Raw genomic sequence first — 21,752 nt, forward strand, 5'->3', positions numbered from 1 at the left:
AGTGGACAATAATAAACAATACACAAAGGTGAATTGATAAACTAATGCAAACAGAAAACAAATCATGTGAAATAAGGGAATCACTTGTATATTCGCAGCATCTTCACTCTGATTGGAAAATTATAAATTTCATTTATTCTTCGAGAATTTACTGAGAAAGAAATGTTTTTGTTGTGAATATAAATATATTAACTTATAACATAAAATTGTGATTTTATAGACAATTTAGCCAACAAGCCAAAAAGACACAAGTATTCGTAGCTCGAACTTGAATGGATTAAAGAAAAAATTGTCTAATAAGAATTTGAATATTTCGGAGATTTTTGTTTTGGATCACACGCAGTGAAAGTGCTCCAATTTACTAACAGTGTTAAATTGTGTTTTATTATAAATACTATTCCCTGTAAAAAACTGCTTAAATAAACATATTTCACTTATAGTGAATAAGTAAACAAAAACTAAATCGCTTATAAGAGGAAAATTCTCCAATGGGAGCCACAAACAATAATTAATAAAAAAGAAAATATTACCATTAATTCGCCGATTTTGTGTTACTCAAATTAGCTCTCTACGAATTTAACGCTCTCTCTCTCTCTCTTATATACTATATACAGCCCCCTTTGCGCCAAAAAGTGGTGTTTTGCGTTCTCTGACATTTGGAGCTGTCATATTGACAGTCGTGTACGGTAGGTGATTGCTTGTGCATTTGGAATACGCTGAAATACGCTTGTTGCCATAATTTTCAAGTTATTTTGTGCTAACTAACTATTGTGTGTTTAGGCTTAAAAATGTTGCTGCTATAAAATAATATAAATTATTTAAACACAGTTGCGTTATTTATGCTATTCTAAAGCCAAAAAGTACATCAAGTTGCTATTTAATACGCGCTACACTCTCGCTTGAAGCGCAGTAAAATTAGAAGAAAAAAGTGATGATTTAGTGGGAGGTAACTTGAACATTTGACAAAGAATACATAAGTAGCTACAAAGTGAAAGTGTTTATTTTTGCGTGTACAAAAAATTTGTGAATTATAAAAAAAAAAAGAATTGGAACTGATGTGTAACTAAAAGCGCAGCGTTCATTATTGTGCAAAACCACCGTCCAATTAATATTTCGTCTTCCTGCCATTTTATTTTGTGGATAAACTGCTGTGAATTGTGAAAAAAAAAATTGCAGTTACCTCTGACCCCCTCCCTTTAACGGTACTTAATTTTTCGACAATTCACCCCAAATAGTGTTGTTTTCTTTCGAAGAAGTGTAATAAAATAAAACTTTGTGCGAAAATTATAGAAAATAAATTCACAACTTTTCGAAGTTTGAAAAAAAAACAACTGAATCAAAATGTATCGCATTGGTCCGATTGGTCGTAAATCGAATTTTCATTTGCGTGAAAAATTCCTTATTGGTTTGGTGTTAGGTACGCTATGCCTACTCTGTTTCGGTGGTATATTCCTCATACCCGATAATTTTGGCGGTGAACGCGTTCTCCGTGTTTATAAGCAATTCCAAAAAGCCGGCCCTGAAATGTTCATACCGGCACCACCGCTCGCCGCCCACGCCCCAAAAGACGCAGATCCACATTTTATTGGCGACCGTCAGAAGCTACAAGCCAAAATAAAGGAGGAATTAGGTGAAATATTAGATAAGCCAGAACTGCAGCAGCAGCAGCAACAACGCCAACAAGATGCTGGCTATGATGGTGAGGAAATGGGCGTAGGCGATGATGGACAACAGCAACAACAAGGCGCTGCACCACCTTTAAATGGTGAAGGACCACCGGAAAGTGTAGCTACGGCCGGAAAAGGACAGCATATCAACAATGATGATGCGGCAGCACGCCTGGATAACAATAACTTACCTGTGGGAAAAATAGCAAGTTTAATAATAGTGCCCAGCGCAAATGCTGATCCGGATCCAAAAGTGGAAGAGAAGCGACAGAAAGTTAAAGAGGTAGGTAAATATGTGTAGATATTAGCAATAAGTAGTGTTTAAAAAATAATTCGTTAAATCTTTTAAACATATCTAATACACATACGTGCTTTATTTATCTTTTTAATAATTGTTTAGGGTTTGCCTCTAAAAATATTTATTTGTATTTGTTATCAGCTATTGGCGTACTTAAATACTTTGAATTACTTCCATTGGTTATGCTTAATGCCATTGTACCGATAAGAACCGACTTTGTTGTGGAGTAATTTACACGTTTGTGTGATTATAACACACTCGAATATAAATTTTCAAGTGCACTATATGTATTTGTATTAGTGCACAATCACTCGTAATTGTGATAAATAATTGTTATGTTTTTTTATATTTCTAGATAAAAGCAATACATTTGTTTGCACACACGCCACCTTAATTAATTACACGGACTATTAAGATTAAATTGATTGTTCGAGTAATAGAAATGTACATATTTAAGATAAAAGTTTTGAAGAGCTCTCGTTTCTAACTAGAATTTTCATTATCATTATCAAGATATTGTTCCCACAATTTTTTTATACATTTTTTCGAGAGATTAAATATCCAAAAATTGTGTACATTTAACATTAAAATTTCTAAGCTTGTCAGCTGTAATTTAGACTCACTTGCCATCGCTTTCAGATTTGTCTATATAAACTGTGATTTACATATTAATCTACTGCAGTGGTGCCGCTCGCTTTGTTGCCAAGTGATCATTCTCCCATTCACCGTCTTATTTACACACTACTGACCCACTTGATGTGCTGTGTCAGCAAAAAGGCAAACTCATTTTTTTCAACATTGTGGTTTTCGAGTTCTACTTTCGTATACTAATCGTTTTGTTGTTGGTGCCTGGTTTTTTGTTTTTTTTTTTTGGCTAGCTTTTATTCTCCTCAGCATTAATTATGGAAATGTATAGCGCATACACGTATGCGTTAAATTTAATGATGCACACATTAAAATTTTCTTTCTTTTCATAGTACGTAGTGAGAGTGGCAAAGGAAGAATGTGTTTTGCGGAATCTTCCGCAGCGCATGGCGATATGAAATTTATTTATTGTGTCTCACGTTCACGTCGTTGAACCTGAAATGTACCACATCTGATTAGCGTTAGTAATTAATTTTTGTTTCTTTCTTTTGCTTGGCATTAGTGATTTTTAAAACGTGTGGAGGAAGTATTCTCTCAAGCGTTCAAACAACTTTTTTGAGTGGCGATTTTTTTTTTGCGTAGACAGCCATAATATATTACTTTGACGTGTGCTTCTCTCATTGGTTCGCTTACTTCATTGGTTTGTTTATTATTTTGGCAGGTTCGTAACAATAACAAAAAGTAGTAAATTGACCTAAAGTTGATTTGCCTCTTATTACGTCCGCTATTATTGTTACTTTTTATTTCATTATAATATATACAAATACATTATATAAAAAATGGGTTTGTATTTATTTGCACTTCTCTTTTTTTCTGTGCTTTCACAAACATTTTTTATATTTCTTTTTTTATATTTTTTATTTATTTATTTTTTTTTAGTTTTGTTTTTGTCGGCAAATGTTTCCGTTCGATCTCTCGTTTACGCTGTTTCTTTAAAGCTATTTCAAACGAAATCAAGCTAAATGAAATAAAAATAAAGTCAAGCCAAATAAAATAAAAACATAAGTTAAAGCTAAAGAAAAAGATTTCGCTAAAGTTTCGAAATATTATCTTGACATTAGTTCGACTCTCGCTGAACAACGCGCGTATAATATTTTCAAAGCGAAATCACTTCCACTTTTTTTCTTATTTTTCGTTGCTGTTTTCTTTTTTATTAATGCATACACTATGTATGTATGTATAAATTTCTTTCTTTTTCATTTTATTTTGTGAGCAAATTCGTATTTTATTTCACAACATTGTTATAGAAAACGAATAAAAGTCAACTAAAATGTATGGAATTTTACGCTGACTAGAATAAGATTTAAGTTTAGTTAAGATTATTGCAAAAAGGGATTGAACCTTCAAAGCATCGAATTTATAAATTTTTTATATACAAAATTTGAGTTGTCTTCATTTAACCATGCCTTTTTTGTAAAAAGCAATTTAGTTATTGCTGGATTTATCGGTAAAGCCTGACAGACTTGATAAGTAGCAGAAAAATAATAAAAAAAAGTCTAAAAATCCGATCGAATTCAACACGGGATGGTTTTTTCCAATTTTACCATATTTTAACCCATTATTGCCTTCGTAATGTATCGAAACTTTTTAGAAATAATAGAAATGCAGTTTATTGATCATTTGCTTGCTATTTAAGTGTCTTTACATGATAGACTTGGTGCTTTCTCGTTAAATTGTTTCTTTTAGTTTTGTTGTTACTTTTACTTCGTGCGCAGAAATATGATTTTATTTACATATTTGCATATTTCTATACTTTCACACACATTTTGCGTTTGATACTCTTCTACATAAACATAAAGGGTGTACTTTTAGGGATTTAAAAATTTAATTTGAAACAAATTAAAAAAAAATGAATGAAGTTGCCTTCTTTAGCTCGAAAATTGTATTAAATTTATTCAAATCCTGTAAAAACACTTCAGCATTGTTCACACAATGCTAATTTCGCAAACATACTTGAACACTTTACGTCAAAAAGATTGGAAAAATTTCCATGATTAAAAATAATGTAAGTAATTTCATGGCAATTTGCCCAAGTGTTTTGAAAACAAATGTTGAAACACGTGCGTTTACTTTGGCAGCGATCTCGCTAGGAAATTCTATACTTGGAAAAACACCCTGTATATGCATTTTTATGGCATACAATCATATCATGAAGCGTGTAATTTCATTCTCATAAATAGTATTTTATACAGGTACATATGTATGTGTGTCTAATGAAAGTTGATATTCATATGTGCATACATACATTCAATGGAGAAAACTGGTCTTGCTATAGTCGTATAGTGTAATAACACCGCTTGTATTATGCATTTTTTACGACATCACAATTATGACATCAAGTATATGAATAGCGTCTGAGTATACACGTGTTGACATTACAAATATTTTGCCTTGTTGACGCGAAATGACTTATATTTGTAATATAATGTAATATATTGTAATATATGTATGACTCTTATTCATGCCATAACTGCAATGACCGATAGATAAGGAGTTTGAAATACTCAAGAAGAAGAGCTCTTTAAATTTCTTAGCTAGTACTTTTATATATCTTTTAGAATCAAAATTTCGATATTTCACATTTTTTTGAAAATTTAAATTTTCTTTTTTGAAAAATTTAAAATTTTTTTAGAAAAATTAAAATTTTTTTTTGAAAAATAAAATTTTTTTTTGAAAAATTCCTAAATTTTCTAAATGTTTTTGAAAGTTTTCGAAATTTTTTGAAAATTTTTTTTGAAAATTTTCGATATATTTTTAAAAATTTCTAATTTTTTTTGAAAATTTCCAAAACTCTTTTCTAATTTTGTTTTTTTTTTAATTTTCCAAAATTATGAAATTTTTTTCATTCTCAGCTGCTCACTTCAGTATCGTTAAAATATCCCATAAAAGTGATGAAATTTTGTGATTTCCAGCTCAAAACCAGTGAAACTACTCACTTATTTGCATTGAGTCTATTTTGTTGCTTGTTTGTGCACAGATTTGTAAATATTTATCTATTCGCCGTTGATTGTTGATTTTCTGCGATAATTTTTGCTTGAGTTGCATTAATTGTTTCCTCTGCCTGTGTGGTGTTGTTGTTTGGTGCAATGAACTTGCATAAGTAATAAAGTTGTGCGGCATCTATTTTCATATTTATATATACATACATATACTTAAATACATATACATTAGCATACATATGTAAATATATTTATGGAATAACATGTGTTTTTGATACTTAAATCGATTTTCATGTAAAGGAAATAAATTAAATTTTCACTGGAAGCAAATGCAAACCCGTTGGGTAATTATTGATAATTGCAATATTTCCATCTGATATTCGTGTTGAATATTTTTTTATACAATATTACATGCAATTTCTCATTAATAATAATTTTTAGTAAGCATTTGTATTTAGCCGCAAAATCAAAAAAAAAAAAAAAAATAGTGTGTAATGAAACTCATCAGCTGCATGATTCACCTGATTTTTTGTACTTAAGAATTAAAAAATAAGAATTAAAAATATTAAATTACGATTAGAGAGTTTGAGTATACTAGTGGAGCCTAGTGTAGAATATTCGCGATTAATGTATATACATATATTTTTTTGCATACTTCAAAGCTTCAAAGAAAGTTATTCTTTCGTTAAACACGGTGAAATAAGTGAAAGGTCTGTCAAGTAAATTTCCCGCATTGAAATTTTTTTACATCAGAAATTGTAAATAAGCTAGTTAAACGTTAAGCTTAAGTTTAGTCCGTCAATAAGCAACAGAATTTGAGAGCAGACAGGTCCCTAAAATTCTTACACTTTCGTCGAAATGTTGGAAAAATTTGAAAAATAATTTGAAGTTTAAGAGTTTAGTGATTTTTAGTACTTAATTATTATCTAATATCCCACAGGCCATCTTTCAACAGCGATGAAAGCTCCCTATAATAGAAAGCTTGCATACGACAAAAATTACTTTCATCAATAAAAGCTCTATTTTTGTTTTAATTATTTTTTTGTTTATTGGTTTCAACAGCGTTGAGTTTCATTTATCAATGAAAGCTCCCTATAATAGAAAGCTTTCACATGACAAAAGTTACTTTCATCAATGAAAGCTCTATTTTTGTTTTAATTTTGTTTGCTTATTGGTACTTGCTCCTTCATCGAGCTAGTTAGAATTCAAATCCAACTTTCACTAGAGTGTCTTTTTTTATATGTTCTCACAAATGTTTAATATTTCAACGGTGTCAAATTTTCATCTCAAGAAAAACATAAGTGTCTAAGAGAAAATCTAATCATCAGCTATTGTCTGAACTATTAAATATCGATTATTTTCTATTGGGGCTCCAAAAGCACTGCATTAAGAACCACAGACGTAGAGACTGCGACAGCTTCGTTTTGACTTTTTCATAAAATCCATTAATTTGTATCTATAATAAAAATTTAAGTTTCTAAACAAAATTGCAAACAAAATCCGAAAATATATGTATATTTGCATATTTGTGTACGAAACACCATAACAACCACTCATCTCATCTATCGCCTCCGCCCCACATATTATGCATTCGTGTGTGTCAAACCCACATTTAGTCACTGAACAAAGCAGCGCACAAATTGATTTCCATTCTGAGAAGCCATGTTGCTACTCAATTTGCTTATTGACTTCTAATTCAAACACACACAATAGCTGGCACCCTAACTTGTTCTATAAACATCACTGTGCTGCTGAGCTTCGTCAAATCAAAGCTCCTCTTTCTCTGTGTTTACTAGTAAGCAATCGTTGCAATAAATATTCATATTGCTCCATAGCGCCATTTTGTCATCAAACGGGTGGCGTCACTGTGCTTGTCAATTCAATAATTCTACATAACCACACTTATCAAGGAGTTAGTACATTCTTATCTCATTCGAATTTGATGTCGTCTCAAGCTTGATTTTCTTTTTTTTTTTCAATTATATTTTTGTTTGAACGTTTTTGTATTTATTTTTATTTAGAATTAGACTGCGAAAAAGCTTCAGCTTTAATTTTAGCACTATTATTATTTTTTAATATTTTTTAAAATGTTTTTTTTTTTTTTTTTTTTTTAATTTCTGCACGTATGTTCCGTATTCCATTTCATATATTTTAATAACTAATAATAGGTGCTCGTGGCCCCTAATCATTAATCGTATAAAATATTGCATGTTACGCACAATTATAAGTTGATCCAGATAAAATTAATTGGCTTTTTCCCGTTTGCATATCGGGGTGCATCGTTTCCCATTGAACGTAACCACTGAAGTATTCTAATTACTTCAATTAATTACTATCACAATATCAGGAGAAACATAGTTAGGCTTTTAAAATGTGTTACAAGAATGCGTATTTTACGAGGGTCTTTTTATTAGATAATCTTCTTTCTTCGATATTACAATAAAAAAACTTTATCCAGATACACTTAAATTATATAATATGTAATATGTCTATTTTAATCAGTTGGAAAGAAATAATCAGTTTGCACATCTCTCAACTTTCAGGCTAACATTATTTTAAGCCTCTTCTAATTAAGCTTCACCTCAAGTTTCTCGGTGTGCACGTCATTTTTTTCTGTTTTATTGCATATTTACGCTGAGAAGTTGAGTAAAGTACTCACTATTTACTATTATATACTATTTTCTGTACCTAATGCCATACCTTAAAAAATGTCTAAATCAAATCTATACGAGGTGTGTTCAAAAAATAAATGTAATTTTCGTTTTTTGAAAAAAAAAGAAAAAATATTCATTCGTCTACATTAACGCTGTAATCTTTGATATAGTCCCCATTCGATCTTATGTACATATACCAGCGCTTCCCCCAATCGTCGAAACACTTCTCAAACTCGATTTTAGGGATAGCCTTTGGCTCTATCAGCGTTTTCTTGTAAGCTTGCCTTGCTTATGCTTTTCAATGTTGTCAATTGGACTCTTCAAACCCGTGATATTTTAAGTTTTACAATTCCCGTTATTTTTTGAACACACCACGTATATCGCTAAATGTTATTAATATGCTCAAGAGCAAACAAATTATGGGTAAAATGTAAATCAATAATTGAAATATCTCTAATTATTATACCAGTCTGTTATATTTATACCAGTTTTTTGTTCGATTCGTCACTTTACTTTATTTGTAGGCATCTGAAAAAATTGGCATTTTACCATACTCTCGATTCCAACAAAAATTTATTATTAATCTAGAATTATGTCGCTATTGTTGAAACAAAGGAAAACTAAAACAGGAATTTCACAAAATGGCGACTGCCTGAAAAAAAAAAAATTTGCACCACTCTTTTGAGTTTCGAATATTTTAAATAGTAAAAATTACAATTTGGGGATAAGACTAATTCCAGCGATGGATACGTGTGTAAAGAAAACTTTACAAAACAAGTAAGGAAGGCTAAGTTCGGGTGCAACCGAACATTTTATACTCTCGCAATTTATTTATTTAACTTTATTAATATTATATAATACACAATTTGACACACATATTCGTCATAAATGTTGTATAAAGTCCATTGAAAGTTGGAAACCCTAATATTAGGTTAGAAGCACCGAGGTCCTCGTGTTCGATATATGGGGCCTTGACAACCTATGGTCCGATTTCGGTGATTTTTAGAATGGGGCTGCCACACTATTCACATAGTATTTTTGCAAAGTTCTGCTCCGATATCTTCACTAGGACTTACTTTATATATTGTATAGTAAACGATTCAGATTGTCTTCAAAGTTGTGGTATATAGGAAGTAGACGTGGTTGTGAAGCGATTTGGCCTATTTTCACAACATATCATTGGGATGTAAGGAAACTATTACAAACCAAGTTTCATTGAAATCGGAAGGTAGTTCCTGAGATATGGTTTTTGACCCATAAGTGGGCGACGCCACGCCCATTTTCCATTTTGTAAAAAAATCTTAGTGCAGCTTCCATCTGCCATTTCTTATGTGAAATTTAGTGTTTCTGACGTTTTTCGTTAGTGAGTTAACGCACTTTTAGTAATTTTCAACCTAACTTTTGTATGGGAGGTGGGCGTGGTTATTATCCGATTTCTGTCATTTTTGGACTGTATAAGGAAATGGCTAAAAAAACGACTGCAGAAAGTTTGGTTTCTATAGCTCTATTGGTTTGCGAGATATGTACAAAAAACTGAGTAGAGTACATCCAAATATGCCCCTTCATAGTACGATCCTTCATACCAAATTTTATTTCCATAGCTTAATTATGCTTTATTAGGCTTAGTTATGGCACTTTATGTGTTTTCGGTTTTCGCCATTTTGTGGACGTGGCAGTGGTCCGATTTTGCTCATTTTCGAAAGCAACCTTCGTATTTATTGCCAAGAAATAAGTGTGCCAAGTTTCATCAAGATATCTTAATTTTTACTCAAGTTACAGCTTGCACAGACGGACGGACGGAGGGACAGACAGACATTCGGATTTGAACTCCACTCCTCACCCTGATCACTTTGGTATATATAACCATATATCTAACTCGTTTAGTTTTGGGTGTTACAAACAACCGTTATGTGAACAAAACTATAATACTCTCTTTAGCAACATTTGTTGCGAGAGTATAAAAAAACTCAGATAAATCGCTTCAGTATAACTTGAAAAATCGTGATTGTCGTTTTGAAAAAGGCTGTTTTGAGAAAAACGCCAAAAAGGAAAGTTTCGCGCAAGCCCAGCCAGTTTGGATGCCGCGCGAGGAAAATACCTTCCAACATAAATCTTAGGATTACTCAATAGGTGACGTTAAGTTCAAAATTAATTTTTTATATTTTTTACGTTATTATCTGAGTAATATTCTAAGAGATAAATTATTGGGATATTACGCCTTATCAGGCCACGTCAATTTCAATGTAAAACTTTAGACGCATTTATCTCAAAACTTTGAAATAACATTGTCTAGTTAATGAACGAATTATTGTTTTATTATTTTTATTAAAACTAATTTTTTCGAAGAAAATTGAACAAAAAAATAGTTATTTTGAAACGTCAGGGAAGATGAGGATATGTACATAGCTTTGATATGCTAAATTGTTTAAATGAAATATATGATTTTATATATTAATAAAAAGAATTGTAGGAAATACCATATCGTTCAACCTCTGAAACCCACCTAATGCCTTAAAAAAGATAAAAGGGCCCAGAAGATAGCCCGAGGCAACCACCGTAAACATAAATTGTGTATGTATATCCATTATTAATTATTAGTTTTTTTTGTCACCTTTCCATCTCAATATTCTTTATATTTCTTATGTTGGCTAAATGCTGGGAACTCATCGACTGAACTGTGTCCACTATTGACAATTCTGCAAAATATACAGGCACTTTGACAACCATGTCAATAAATAATAGAACGAAACACTGGGCGCTAACAATTATATTAATCAACGATCTAATCTATTAATTGATAGTCTCCCTGAAATATCAATTAAAATTCAATAAATACTCAAAATGGCAAATGCCTTCCACCAGCCAATTCATCATTTAGTAAATGCTTCTGTTCATACATATATATAAATGTACAACATTATTGCAACAAATTTGCCACCACAGTGTGCTCGGCCACCAAAGGTCACCGCAAGCGCCGTTAAGCTCTCCCCCGGGGGGTCAAGCTTTGCTGGTGCGACACATTGAACTGCAATTGAATTAATCGGATGATGTTAGTGCCAATTGCGATAAGCAGCTGTTAGCAACCTGTTGCGCTGCGACACCACTTGGCACAATATGTACTATGTGGCAAAACATGCCACCGAACTTGCACTTTCCAAAACGACGACGAGTCGCCTAGCTGCCTGGCCCGGCTGTAAACCAATATGCGGACCCCTCGCGCGGATATTCAATGCTTTAGGAGTCAAGTGTGGTGTGTGCCTAATGAGGGTAGGAGGAGTGAAAATGTTTGGCAACAAAAAAAAACGGTGGTGCTTGGCACTATAACGGTACCTACTCGTGTGTGAGGGGTTTGCCGGCCACTATAGCGTCCAACTGCCGGCAAATGGTCGCCAGTTTATTTTTTCTGTTTTTCGTTTTTTATTATTTAGACACTGTTAATGAAATTTCCGACCGACCAACGACAAAGGAATGCGCATAAAAAGTGGCTAAAATTGTATGGCGCGTAATTGCGGCTGTTTTCGTTGCCACTTTTTTGTGCTGCCAAAAAACCAATGTGCACTTAGTACTATTTATATGTATTTATATTATATATACATACATAGGTATGAAACACTGTTATGTATATTCCTGCGTGGGCGACAACAATCAAAAAATGCTATGAAGCGTGTCAATGGCCATTGGCCCCGTTAGCTTTTGGTTCCACTCTGCCCAACGAGTCGTAAATATAAATAATTGCGATTGTTGTTGACATTTTTGTTTTCAGCATTTATAATTTTAGTGCCGGCTACCGGTTGACCATTTATAATTTTGTGTATATGTACATATATATATAGAGTATACACATATATATAGATATATATAAATATGTAGTAATCTGCTTGCCTTATTATCATCCAATTTGAGTGCCGTGAGCGTGTCGATTTAGCCGGTTTAGTTTTTGAGCTGCGCACGGAAATGCTTAGCATAACAAAGTAGCTAAGTAAATGGCCACTCCACTAGTGTAGGGTGGGTTGGTGTGTTGTAATTGTTCTTTTTGGAGTTTGCGAGAGAAAGTTTAGCTTAAATAATTTGAATATACGTACATGCTTTAGAAGCGAAGAACTTTGCTATTTTCGCTTGTCTCTCATCTACATAAAATTTTAAATTATTCATCATATTTTTTTTGCTAAGCTGTTTTTTTTGTATTTTGTAATATCGGTTCATAGTACGAAATGCTAAATTACAAAAAAATCACTTCATTTTATTCATGTTTAAAATTAATAGCAACTGGTCTTGTCTTCTTTTTCCTGTGTTTGCGAGTCATGGCACATTTTCATCGACTTTTCGTTCAAGAATTAATTTAATACACGAGTCGAATGAGAGTCCCAATTCGCATGGCTAATAATATTCGCAGGATATTCCGTTTACGTCAAAAAAATCAGCAGAAGTAGCTATGAGGCAGTTTTCTGAAGAATACGAGGTGCGTTCAAAAAATAACGGGAATTTTCGAGTTTTGTAAAATTCATTCGTATACATTAATGTTATCGCCTTCAAAATATTCCCCTTTCGATTTTATGAATTTATGCCAGGGCTTCTTGGCAACGTCGAAACATTTCTCAAACTCGAGTTTTGGGATAGCCTTTGGCTTTTTCAGCGATTTCTCGTTTGATTGTAAAGCAAAGGTTAAAGAGCCTTCATTTTATTTTTTAAAAAGTCACACGGAGTAATATTTCTGGCGATTATGGAGGCTAGGGCATCATTACAATGTTGTTTTTGAAGAAAAATTCACGAAAAAGTTCTCTAAAACCGTGCAATTTTAAATTTAACGATTCTCGATATTTTTTTTAACACACCACGTATGTGGCCTAATTTTAAATGTACTGCTATGGTCTCAAAGATAGATTATCGTAGAGTATCCTGTTTTAAGACTACAGAACATTTCCGTAGAACCAGGAATATATTGTCATTAGGGGCCCACTTCGAATGTAATTTTTTGAAATTATTTTTGTTTTTGGTAAGTATTTTCTGAAGAATTTCCAACAGAATTAACCTTTTTGCTCAGTTAACGCTTCTCTTACTAAAAAAGCTAATAACCCAATCATGGGAGTGACATTTGACAGATCACGTGGGATTTCAGACATGGTGTCAAAGAGAAAGATGCTCAGTATGCTTTGACATTTCATCATGAATAGACTTACTAACGAGCAACGCTTGCAAATCATTGAATTTTATTACCAAAATCAGTGTTCGGTTCGAAATGTGTTTCGCGCTTTACGTCCGATTTATGGTCTACATAATCGACCAAGTGAGCAAACAATTAATGCGATTGTGACCAAGTTTCGCACTCAGTTTACTTTATTGGACATTAAACCAACCACACGAATGCGTACAGTGCGTACAGAAGAGAATATTGCGTCTGTTTCTGAGAGTGTGGCTGAAGACCGTGAAATGTCGATTCGTCGCCGTTCGCAGCAATTGGGTTTGTGTTATTCGACCACATGGAAGATTTTACGCAAAGATCTTGGTGTAAAACCGTATAAAATACAGCTCGTGCAAGAACTGAAGCCGAACGATCTGCCACAACGTCGAATTTTCAGTGAATGGGCCCTAGAAAAGTTGGCAGAAAATCCGCTTTTTTATCGACAAATTTTGTTCAGCGATGAGGCTCATTTCTGGTTGAATGGCTACGTAAATAAGCAAAATTGCCGCATTTGGGGTGAAGAGCAACCAGAAGCCGTTCAAGAACTGCCCATGCATCCCGAAAAATGCACTGTTTGGTGTGGTTTGTACGCTGGTGGAATCATTGGACCGTATTTTTTCAAAGATGCTGTTGGACGCAACGTTACGGTGAATGGCGATCGCTATCGTTCGATGCTAACAAACTTTTTGTTGCCAAAAATGGAAGAACTGAACTTGGTTGACATGTGGTTTCAACAAGATGGCGCTACATGCCACACAGCTCGCGATTCTATGGCCATTTTGAGGGAAAACTTCGGAGAACAATTCATCTCAAGAAATAGACCCGTAAGTTGGCCACCAAGATCATGCGATTTAACGCCTTTAGACTATTTTTTGTGGGGCTACGTCAAGTCTAAAGTCTACAGAAATAAGCCAGCAACTATTCCAGCTTTGGAAGACAACATTTCCGAAGAAATTCGGGCTATTCCGGCCGAAATGCTCGAAAAAGTTGCCCAAAATTGGACTTTCCGAATGGACCACCTAAGACGCAGCCGCGGTCAACATTTAAATGAAATTATCTTCAAAAAGTAAATGTCATGAACCAATCTAACGTTTCAAATAAAGAACCGATGAGATTTTGCAAATTTTATGCGTCCGAGGCAAAACATGTCATGGTTCTTCCAACTCTCTGAATTTTAGTAGTTTACCGTTTATTTTATTAATGAAATTCCCAAATTTTGACATTGATTACTCTTCATCAAATTTCTATTTACACATGCACACACACATACATCTACATTCTATCCAACTCTAAGAATCCATCCCAAATTTTACGAAAATCACTTAGACATGCGATGGTGCGTGTCAAAAATTTTTGATGGCGCTAGTCAGTTTGTGTTGCGCGTTGCTGGCAATGACTTGCCTACTTATCGTGCCATTTCACAGGCATTTTGCGAATTTCGCGCTAATACAAAATGCTTAACTTTCATTTAATTTCATGCACGCCGCCACAATGCTGTTTATTACACATACACACCCATTGAATAGCTTTTTGTTAATATATTGACATTTCTGGACCCTTTGCAGTTGTGTCAATATTAATCAGACCATATTTCCATCCAATATATTCCAGTATTTTCCACAACACAGAACACAACCAAACCTCGCTTAAAACCATACAAGGTCACTGTCTGCGATTGTTTGCTTTTTTTAACTGACGGTGGAGCCAACGTTAACGTCTATTGATCTATTGAGATTGTATAGTGTCTATAGAGACAACTGGTGCGCGACTGCTTTGTTCCATCAAGTGGTTGATCGAAACCTTCAACTTATTAGTATAAACTTTTGGTTACCATTTCATATCAAGAGATTAACCTAGGTCATTTGACTAGACTCCGTTAGGTATACAATTCTGGAGTATGTTAAATGAATGACCTATTCTAATAAATAAGTGTCGAGAACGAACAGTTAGAAACCAATAATCAACGAGTTATTGGCTAGAAAATGTCGGTTATGTTAGACAAAATGGTGTGAACTTTCAATAATGGGTACTTTTGAATTTTTCTGTAATTTATTTGAATTGGAAGTTCTATGAGGTGTGTTCAAAAAATAACGGGAATTTAAATTTTCAATTTTTTAAGGTTAATATTACATATGTGTTTTTATGGACTTGGCCGTTTTCAATAAAACTGTAAAGTTGACTTTTCTATTTCCAAAAATAGAGAGAACCTTAAAGGTTCGTCGTTTTGCAAGCATACGAGAAAACGCTGAAAGAGCCAAAGGCTATCCTAAAAATCGAGTTTGAGAGTTCGTTGTTTCGACGGTTAGAAGAAGCGCTAGCATAAATGCATGATTCGAATGGGGACTATTTTGAAGGCGACCAAATTAACGTTCCAAATTCCCGTTATTTTTTGCACATCTCGTATACCACCAAATAGAGCATCCTTTATAATGAAACTCAAGAAAATTCATATCGTACAAAATATTAGTGTCCAAAATATGCATTCATTTTTCCGGCTGCCGCCACAGTACTTGAAGTCGAACATTACGAATTGTTGCAGAATCTCGTAGCTGTGATAAAAATAAATAATTTCCATGAAAAACAAAAGAGTATAGTAAGTACTGAGAAATGTATAATTATGAATAAACTTATGCCGTCCGCATGCCATTTAACGCTACAATTTCCCAACAGCCGCAATGCGAAAATTCCGCAGAGCTTTCGCAATTCACAGCTCTCAGGTCTCGTCGAAACTATGGATGCTGTTGCTGCAGCGTTGCATTGCCACCGACTGCTTTAATGAGTTATACAAACTAATTCGCATTGTTGCATTCATAAATTACGCTTATCAGCCAATTGTTGTTGTTGGCATCTTTTGTTTTTGTTTGATTTACTTTGTTTTCTTTTACAATTAATATTTTTTTTTGTATTTTTCTCTTATTCTTTTTTGTATTTTTTTCTTATTTTTTTTGTATTCTTTTTAAATTTTTTTTTGTTTTACATTTTTTCAACATGTAATTGCCACAAACCCATACATACATACAACAGTAATTGTAGTACAGTGCAATTAAAACAACTGTTTGAGCGGCGAAGTGAAAATGCAATTTAACTTTTGTCGCAATCATAGAGCCCATACATTAAATACATACATACATACATAGTACGTACCTCAGCGGCCTGCAAGTCGTTTCAAAATACTTTGCTCTCTAAATTATTACTTTGCCTTTGTTGTCGTATTCACACGCTTTTACTGCGTTTTCACGTGGCGTTTTCTGTATTTTTTGTTATTTTTATTGTTTTTGCTTTCAGTTCGAACGCAAACCAAATGGAAATTGGGGCAACTAAATAGAGACACCAGCGCAGTTGTATGCATATTTATGTATTCATTTATGTCTTTCTTCTCATGCGAATTGTGGTAAAACACAAACAAAAAAAGTGAAAATAAAACTCAATTTAACAAAATGAAATGTAATTAAAATCTTTGGTCTCTCAACTGCAGTGGATTTTTGCTAATTTTATTGTCGCATAATGTGTGAACCGGTTGCCACCCAGCGTAGCTACTACTACTATACATACTTATTATATATCAAATGTATATTTTCTTTTGTTTTTGTTGTTGTCATTACATTGATTGTCATGTTTTGTAGCGACAACTGTTGCTTTTGCAGCAAATCTGCATCGCATTGAGTGAGTGCTTGCCTGTCACGCATTAGACTGTCACGAATGCACCGCTGACTAGTGAGATAAGTCGCGCTGACTCAGACTGATTTAGTTTGCATTGTAATATGAGAGCGAAATTTGCAATTATTCACATTTTTTAATTAATTAAAATTATATATTTTTAGACCATACGGTATTAAAGTGACCAAGTTATAGTATGCTCACGAAAGCATAACCACTTCCTTCAATTAAGACACCTCTCATGATTCATATATTAGTTATAAAGTAATTTGAAATACATGATTTCGGATATTGATGCTGTTAGGAAGCCTTAAACTAATTTCAACTATTTTTACTACTTGGTCATATGTTGACAACCATAAAGACAACCAAAGACGGTGAAATATTTTCATTAAGACTCTCTCAAATTGTCCATTATTTCCAATATAAAACAACCGTAGACCCAGAGATGTTTGTGTATATAGACAAGTACCTGATTTCAGAAATTTTAGCAGAGATTTGCTGATTTGACGTGTTCTATTAGTGATGGATCAAATCTGAAATACTGCACCGCTGAACCGGTTGTCTTGGCAATTGACCTCTTTTATGATATCTAAAAATGCTTGATAGTGGGGCGATTTTATGCATATACATATGTACCTATGACAAGGAGATTCACTTTAAATTTTATAAATTAACGCTGATTGAACAGTTAATTTTCGTGGACAACAAACAAAGTGATCAATCAGAGACTTTATATAACGAAAAAATTTGGAAGATCCTATTACTAGGTTTACCCTTTTCCCCCCGAGTGAAATTTAAATTCCCAGGAATAGCTTTTTAAACGACATTTTACTCTTAGCTATATAAATAATTACAGTTGAACTTTCAGAACTCGAACTTCTATAACTCTCACTTCTCCATAACTCGAACTCTTGAATTGGCAATAGAAGTCAAATTTCATACAAATTACTTTCCATAACTCGAAATCTCTCTAATTCGAAGTTTTTTTTATGGATTATGGTGATTCGAGTTAGGGAAATTCAAATGTATTTCAAAGTCAGTAGTCTGCTTTAGAAGCCAAAAAAAGCGTTTTTTTAGCAATTTTTTTTGAAAGGGAAGGAAATGATTGCGGTAAACGGAATTTTAAGACGATAGTGTCTATATTTAAGACTTAAAAAACAATATTTATTATTAAAAAATATTGAAATTTTTCTAAAGTTGTAAATATTTTTCTGTGGCGCCTGGAGTCTGCACTTGTAAATCGGTGCCGGTGATGGAGGTCGTGCGATGCATCTGAAACAGTCGAACTAATTTTTTTTTTTAATTTTTATAAGTTTATTTTCTTTATGAACTAAAAAAATACCGAAGAATTTATAAAATTCCAAATTTTTTCGAAGTTTGAAAAAAAAATCACTTTTTTAAAGAAAAAAAAACTTTTTTAGTTCAAATAGAAGATAATTTAATACTGAAGCTAGATCACTTTGGTTTTTTTCGATCGGACATATATTCTTTTTGCTATCGCCGGCACCGTTTTCTAACACTTGTGAAAATGAAAACTCGAGAAAACGGGCTTTAAAGTCTGCCTGAGCATTCGCACCTGCTCGACGCTCGGCCACTAAAACTGCTCTAGCTTAGAAAATATCTCGAATTGGCCTCTGGAATTTTAACGGCATATTCTTGGATAGTTTTGGAAGTAATTTAAAACAAAAACAAAAATTGATTTTTTGAAGCCTGTAAAGCAGACTACTGCTTAAAAGAAGGGATTGTTGATGAGATCTACATCGCTATTGCGAGCGTCGACTGGTAGTAGATAATCGACTACGGCGCTATTGTCGAATATAGGTGCTATTGTGAGTGTCGATCAGTCGCTCAAACATCGACTGAGAATGCTTTTCAATCGTTAATTTGTCGACAAAATTGTTTAATAGTTTGACATTTTTGAATTTTGTCGATCAAGTATATTCTCCTGCCAGTCGACACTCGCAATAGGGGTGACACTAAATGTTGATGACACTAAATATTCCTTATATGTATTTCTTGCTGTGAACCTCACGCCTTTATCCTCCTTAGTTTAATTGTTTTCGGGGATTAAAGTTTGTCAAATTCTTTTATTTCAAATAAAAAGCTATTAAAGTAAGACTCAACGAATGAGAGAAACACAATTTAAATAAAATACTTAGTAAATCCCTACACATTTTTCATCATTTTCATCAAGCTAAAGCACTATGCTCTCAACGAAACTACAACTACTGTGATACCTTCAATTATTTAGCTACCGAATTTTTATGAATCTGCCGACACTTGTAATTTGTAATAATTGCTTTTGATTTATATACTCCCCATATTATATTAAGGTTATCACAACAACAGTGCCAGTACAAAAATGTGACATTACGCTTTTATAGCGGTAAATTGTTGTCATAATTCATTTGACAGCAAACAATAATTATAACACATTGCTTGGCTACTTGTCGGTTTATGGCACTACTACTCATATGAGGTATGGTTTATAGGCTGCTATTGTTATTGTAAAAACTGGAAGTATCATCTGACACCTATGTATATTTGCTTGCAACTTTATTTCAAGTGTAGTTATCGGTCGAAATTAAAATAAATATACTTAGCAAATACTACTTGAACCCGTTTAAAGTAATTAAATTTGTTTTAAATGCTATTTAATGTGCAAATAAATACATAGCATTATGCTTAAATGTATAAAATACAAAAAATATTTTATTTTTTTTTCGCCGTTTTAAATATTTAATAATTTTGAGTGATTTCTATATATTTTGTGATGACAAATTCTAAAATTTTTTTATATTTTCTTATCTTTTCAGGTGAGTCTTCACATACAGAATAAAGTGCTCTTATCTTTCAAGTAACTATTACATTATTATATATCATAAATTATATTAATAAGATATGGTAAATATTACATTTTTTATTTTAATATGCGATATAATTTATAGCCGCTGTTTCACTTTTTTATTATCATATGTGTTTTTTATGAATCATTTCTATTTACTGTAAATTTTTATGTACCTTTTTTAAGCCCTTTCGATTGAAGTGATACACTTCAAGTATCAGCGGTGCATTTAATGCACAAACCTTTTGTGGTTTCCCTGTGTTCTGTTAGCTAATGATACCGTTATGAATGTTTTATGCATTATTTCTATACCCTTAATACGGGAAGTCATTAAAGCTATTTGTTTATCGTAAAAAAATTAGTTTATATTAGGTCTACAACTTTGCTCCCGCCGTTTTCCAATAGATGTCTCTAGGGTCAATCACTGGTCGATTAAATCGATTTTTTTATATCGATCTTGGACATTTGTGTCAACATTAATTCAACAAAATATTTGTAGAGATCTGTTTGCATCCCAAACTTATTCTGAACTGAAAATGTCACTTTTTGAGCCGAATTCTCGACAATTGCGGGAATGTCTCTAGGGGTAAGCACTGGTCTATTAAATCGATTAAATCGTTTTATATCGATATTGGACATTTATGTCAACATTAACTCAACAAAATATTTGTAGAGATCTGTTTGCATCCCAAACTTATGCTGAACTGAAAATGTCACTTTTTGAGCCGAATTCTCGACAATTGCGGGTATGTCTCTAGGGTCAAGCACAGGTCGATTAAATCGTTTTATATCGATCTTGGACATTTATGTCAACATTAACTCAACAAAATATTTGTAGAGATCTGTTTGCATCCCAAACTTATTCTCAACTGAAAATGTCACTTTTTGAGCCGAATTCTCGACATTTGCGGGAAATTTTGCTTTTCTTTTTTTAATTCAAAGAAAAGTACGGTTGAGGCTCATCGACATTTGTAACCGTTTTTATACAAAAAAAAACTTAATTAAAAAAAAAAACGGCGGAAGCAAAGTTGTAGACCTAATAGATTCTGAGCTTTCTTATTTTTTCTCAGTAGAATAGCCTCCTGTCGATTGATTCCTTTGGTATTGCGTAACTTGAACGACAAAATTCAAAAATTTCTAACGATTGAAACATTTTTGTCAACAAATGAGCGATTGAAAAGCATTCATAGTGGATGGTTGAGCGGCTGATCGACACTTACAATAGCACCTATAGTCGATAATCGCTAAGGAGTCGATTATCTACTGTCAGTCGACACTTGCAATAGGTGTGATAGGCAAAACCACACGAAACCAACCAACAAAAAGTCGAAACGAGACATGAAACATTCGACCTCAGAGATCTAAGATCTAATCTAGTTTAATAGGATGTAAGGTATTTAAAATCTTCCTCGTCGGATTCACCAAAGTAACGACTCAGGTTTTGAAGTTAAAAAAGATTAACAAATACTAAATATTCACAAATAAATGAGTTGCTATATGAGGTCTGAGAGACCGAGAGCACAAGATTGACTTTTACGATAAAAGTGACCTACTCAATGGCTTTAAAACTAATTGTGGATTAAAAAATTTAACTTTAATTTTAAATATTTATATAATTATAATTTAAATATTTATATAATTACTGAAATATGTTTCATCGTTAGAACTTCAAAATCAATGAACCTTTCTAATAAGTCTTAGTAAAATTGCCACAAAAATTATTATTCCACATTTGCTCGCATTAAATAAATACTTGCCTCTTTACAATAATCTGCTAAATTCCAAAAACATACGTTCCTGAAGAAATCAAAAACAGCTATTGATAAGCAGTACAACCTCTTCCCCAGCAAAGTTTCATTATTACC

The 21,752-nt window shown here is 33.0% G+C and overlaps 1 protein-coding gene across 1 annotated transcript; it reads left to right on the forward strand.

The window, feature by feature from the left end:
• Positions 1-76: 76 nt before the first annotated feature.
• On the forward strand, positions 77-21,400 carry LOC128922171 (mannosyl-oligosaccharide alpha-1,2-mannosidase IA-like). The gene is made up of 2 exons (XM_054231824.1): positions 77-1,950; positions 19,859-21,400. Exons 1-2 carry the CDS (start codon positions 1,342-1,344, stop codon positions 19,901-19,903), a joined length of 654 nt encoding a protein of 217 aa, XP_054087799.1. The 5' UTR covers positions 77-1,341; the 3' UTR covers positions 19,904-21,400.
• Positions 21,401-21,752: the final 352 nt, after the last annotated feature.

The sequence above is a fragment of the Zeugodacus cucurbitae genome, chromosome 5, assembly GCF_028554725.1.
Source record: "Zeugodacus cucurbitae isolate PBARC_wt_2022May chromosome 5, idZeuCucr1.2, whole genome shotgun sequence".
In the NCBI taxonomy this organism is placed as follows: Eukaryota; Metazoa; Arthropoda; class Insecta; order Diptera; family Tephritidae; genus Zeugodacus; species Zeugodacus cucurbitae.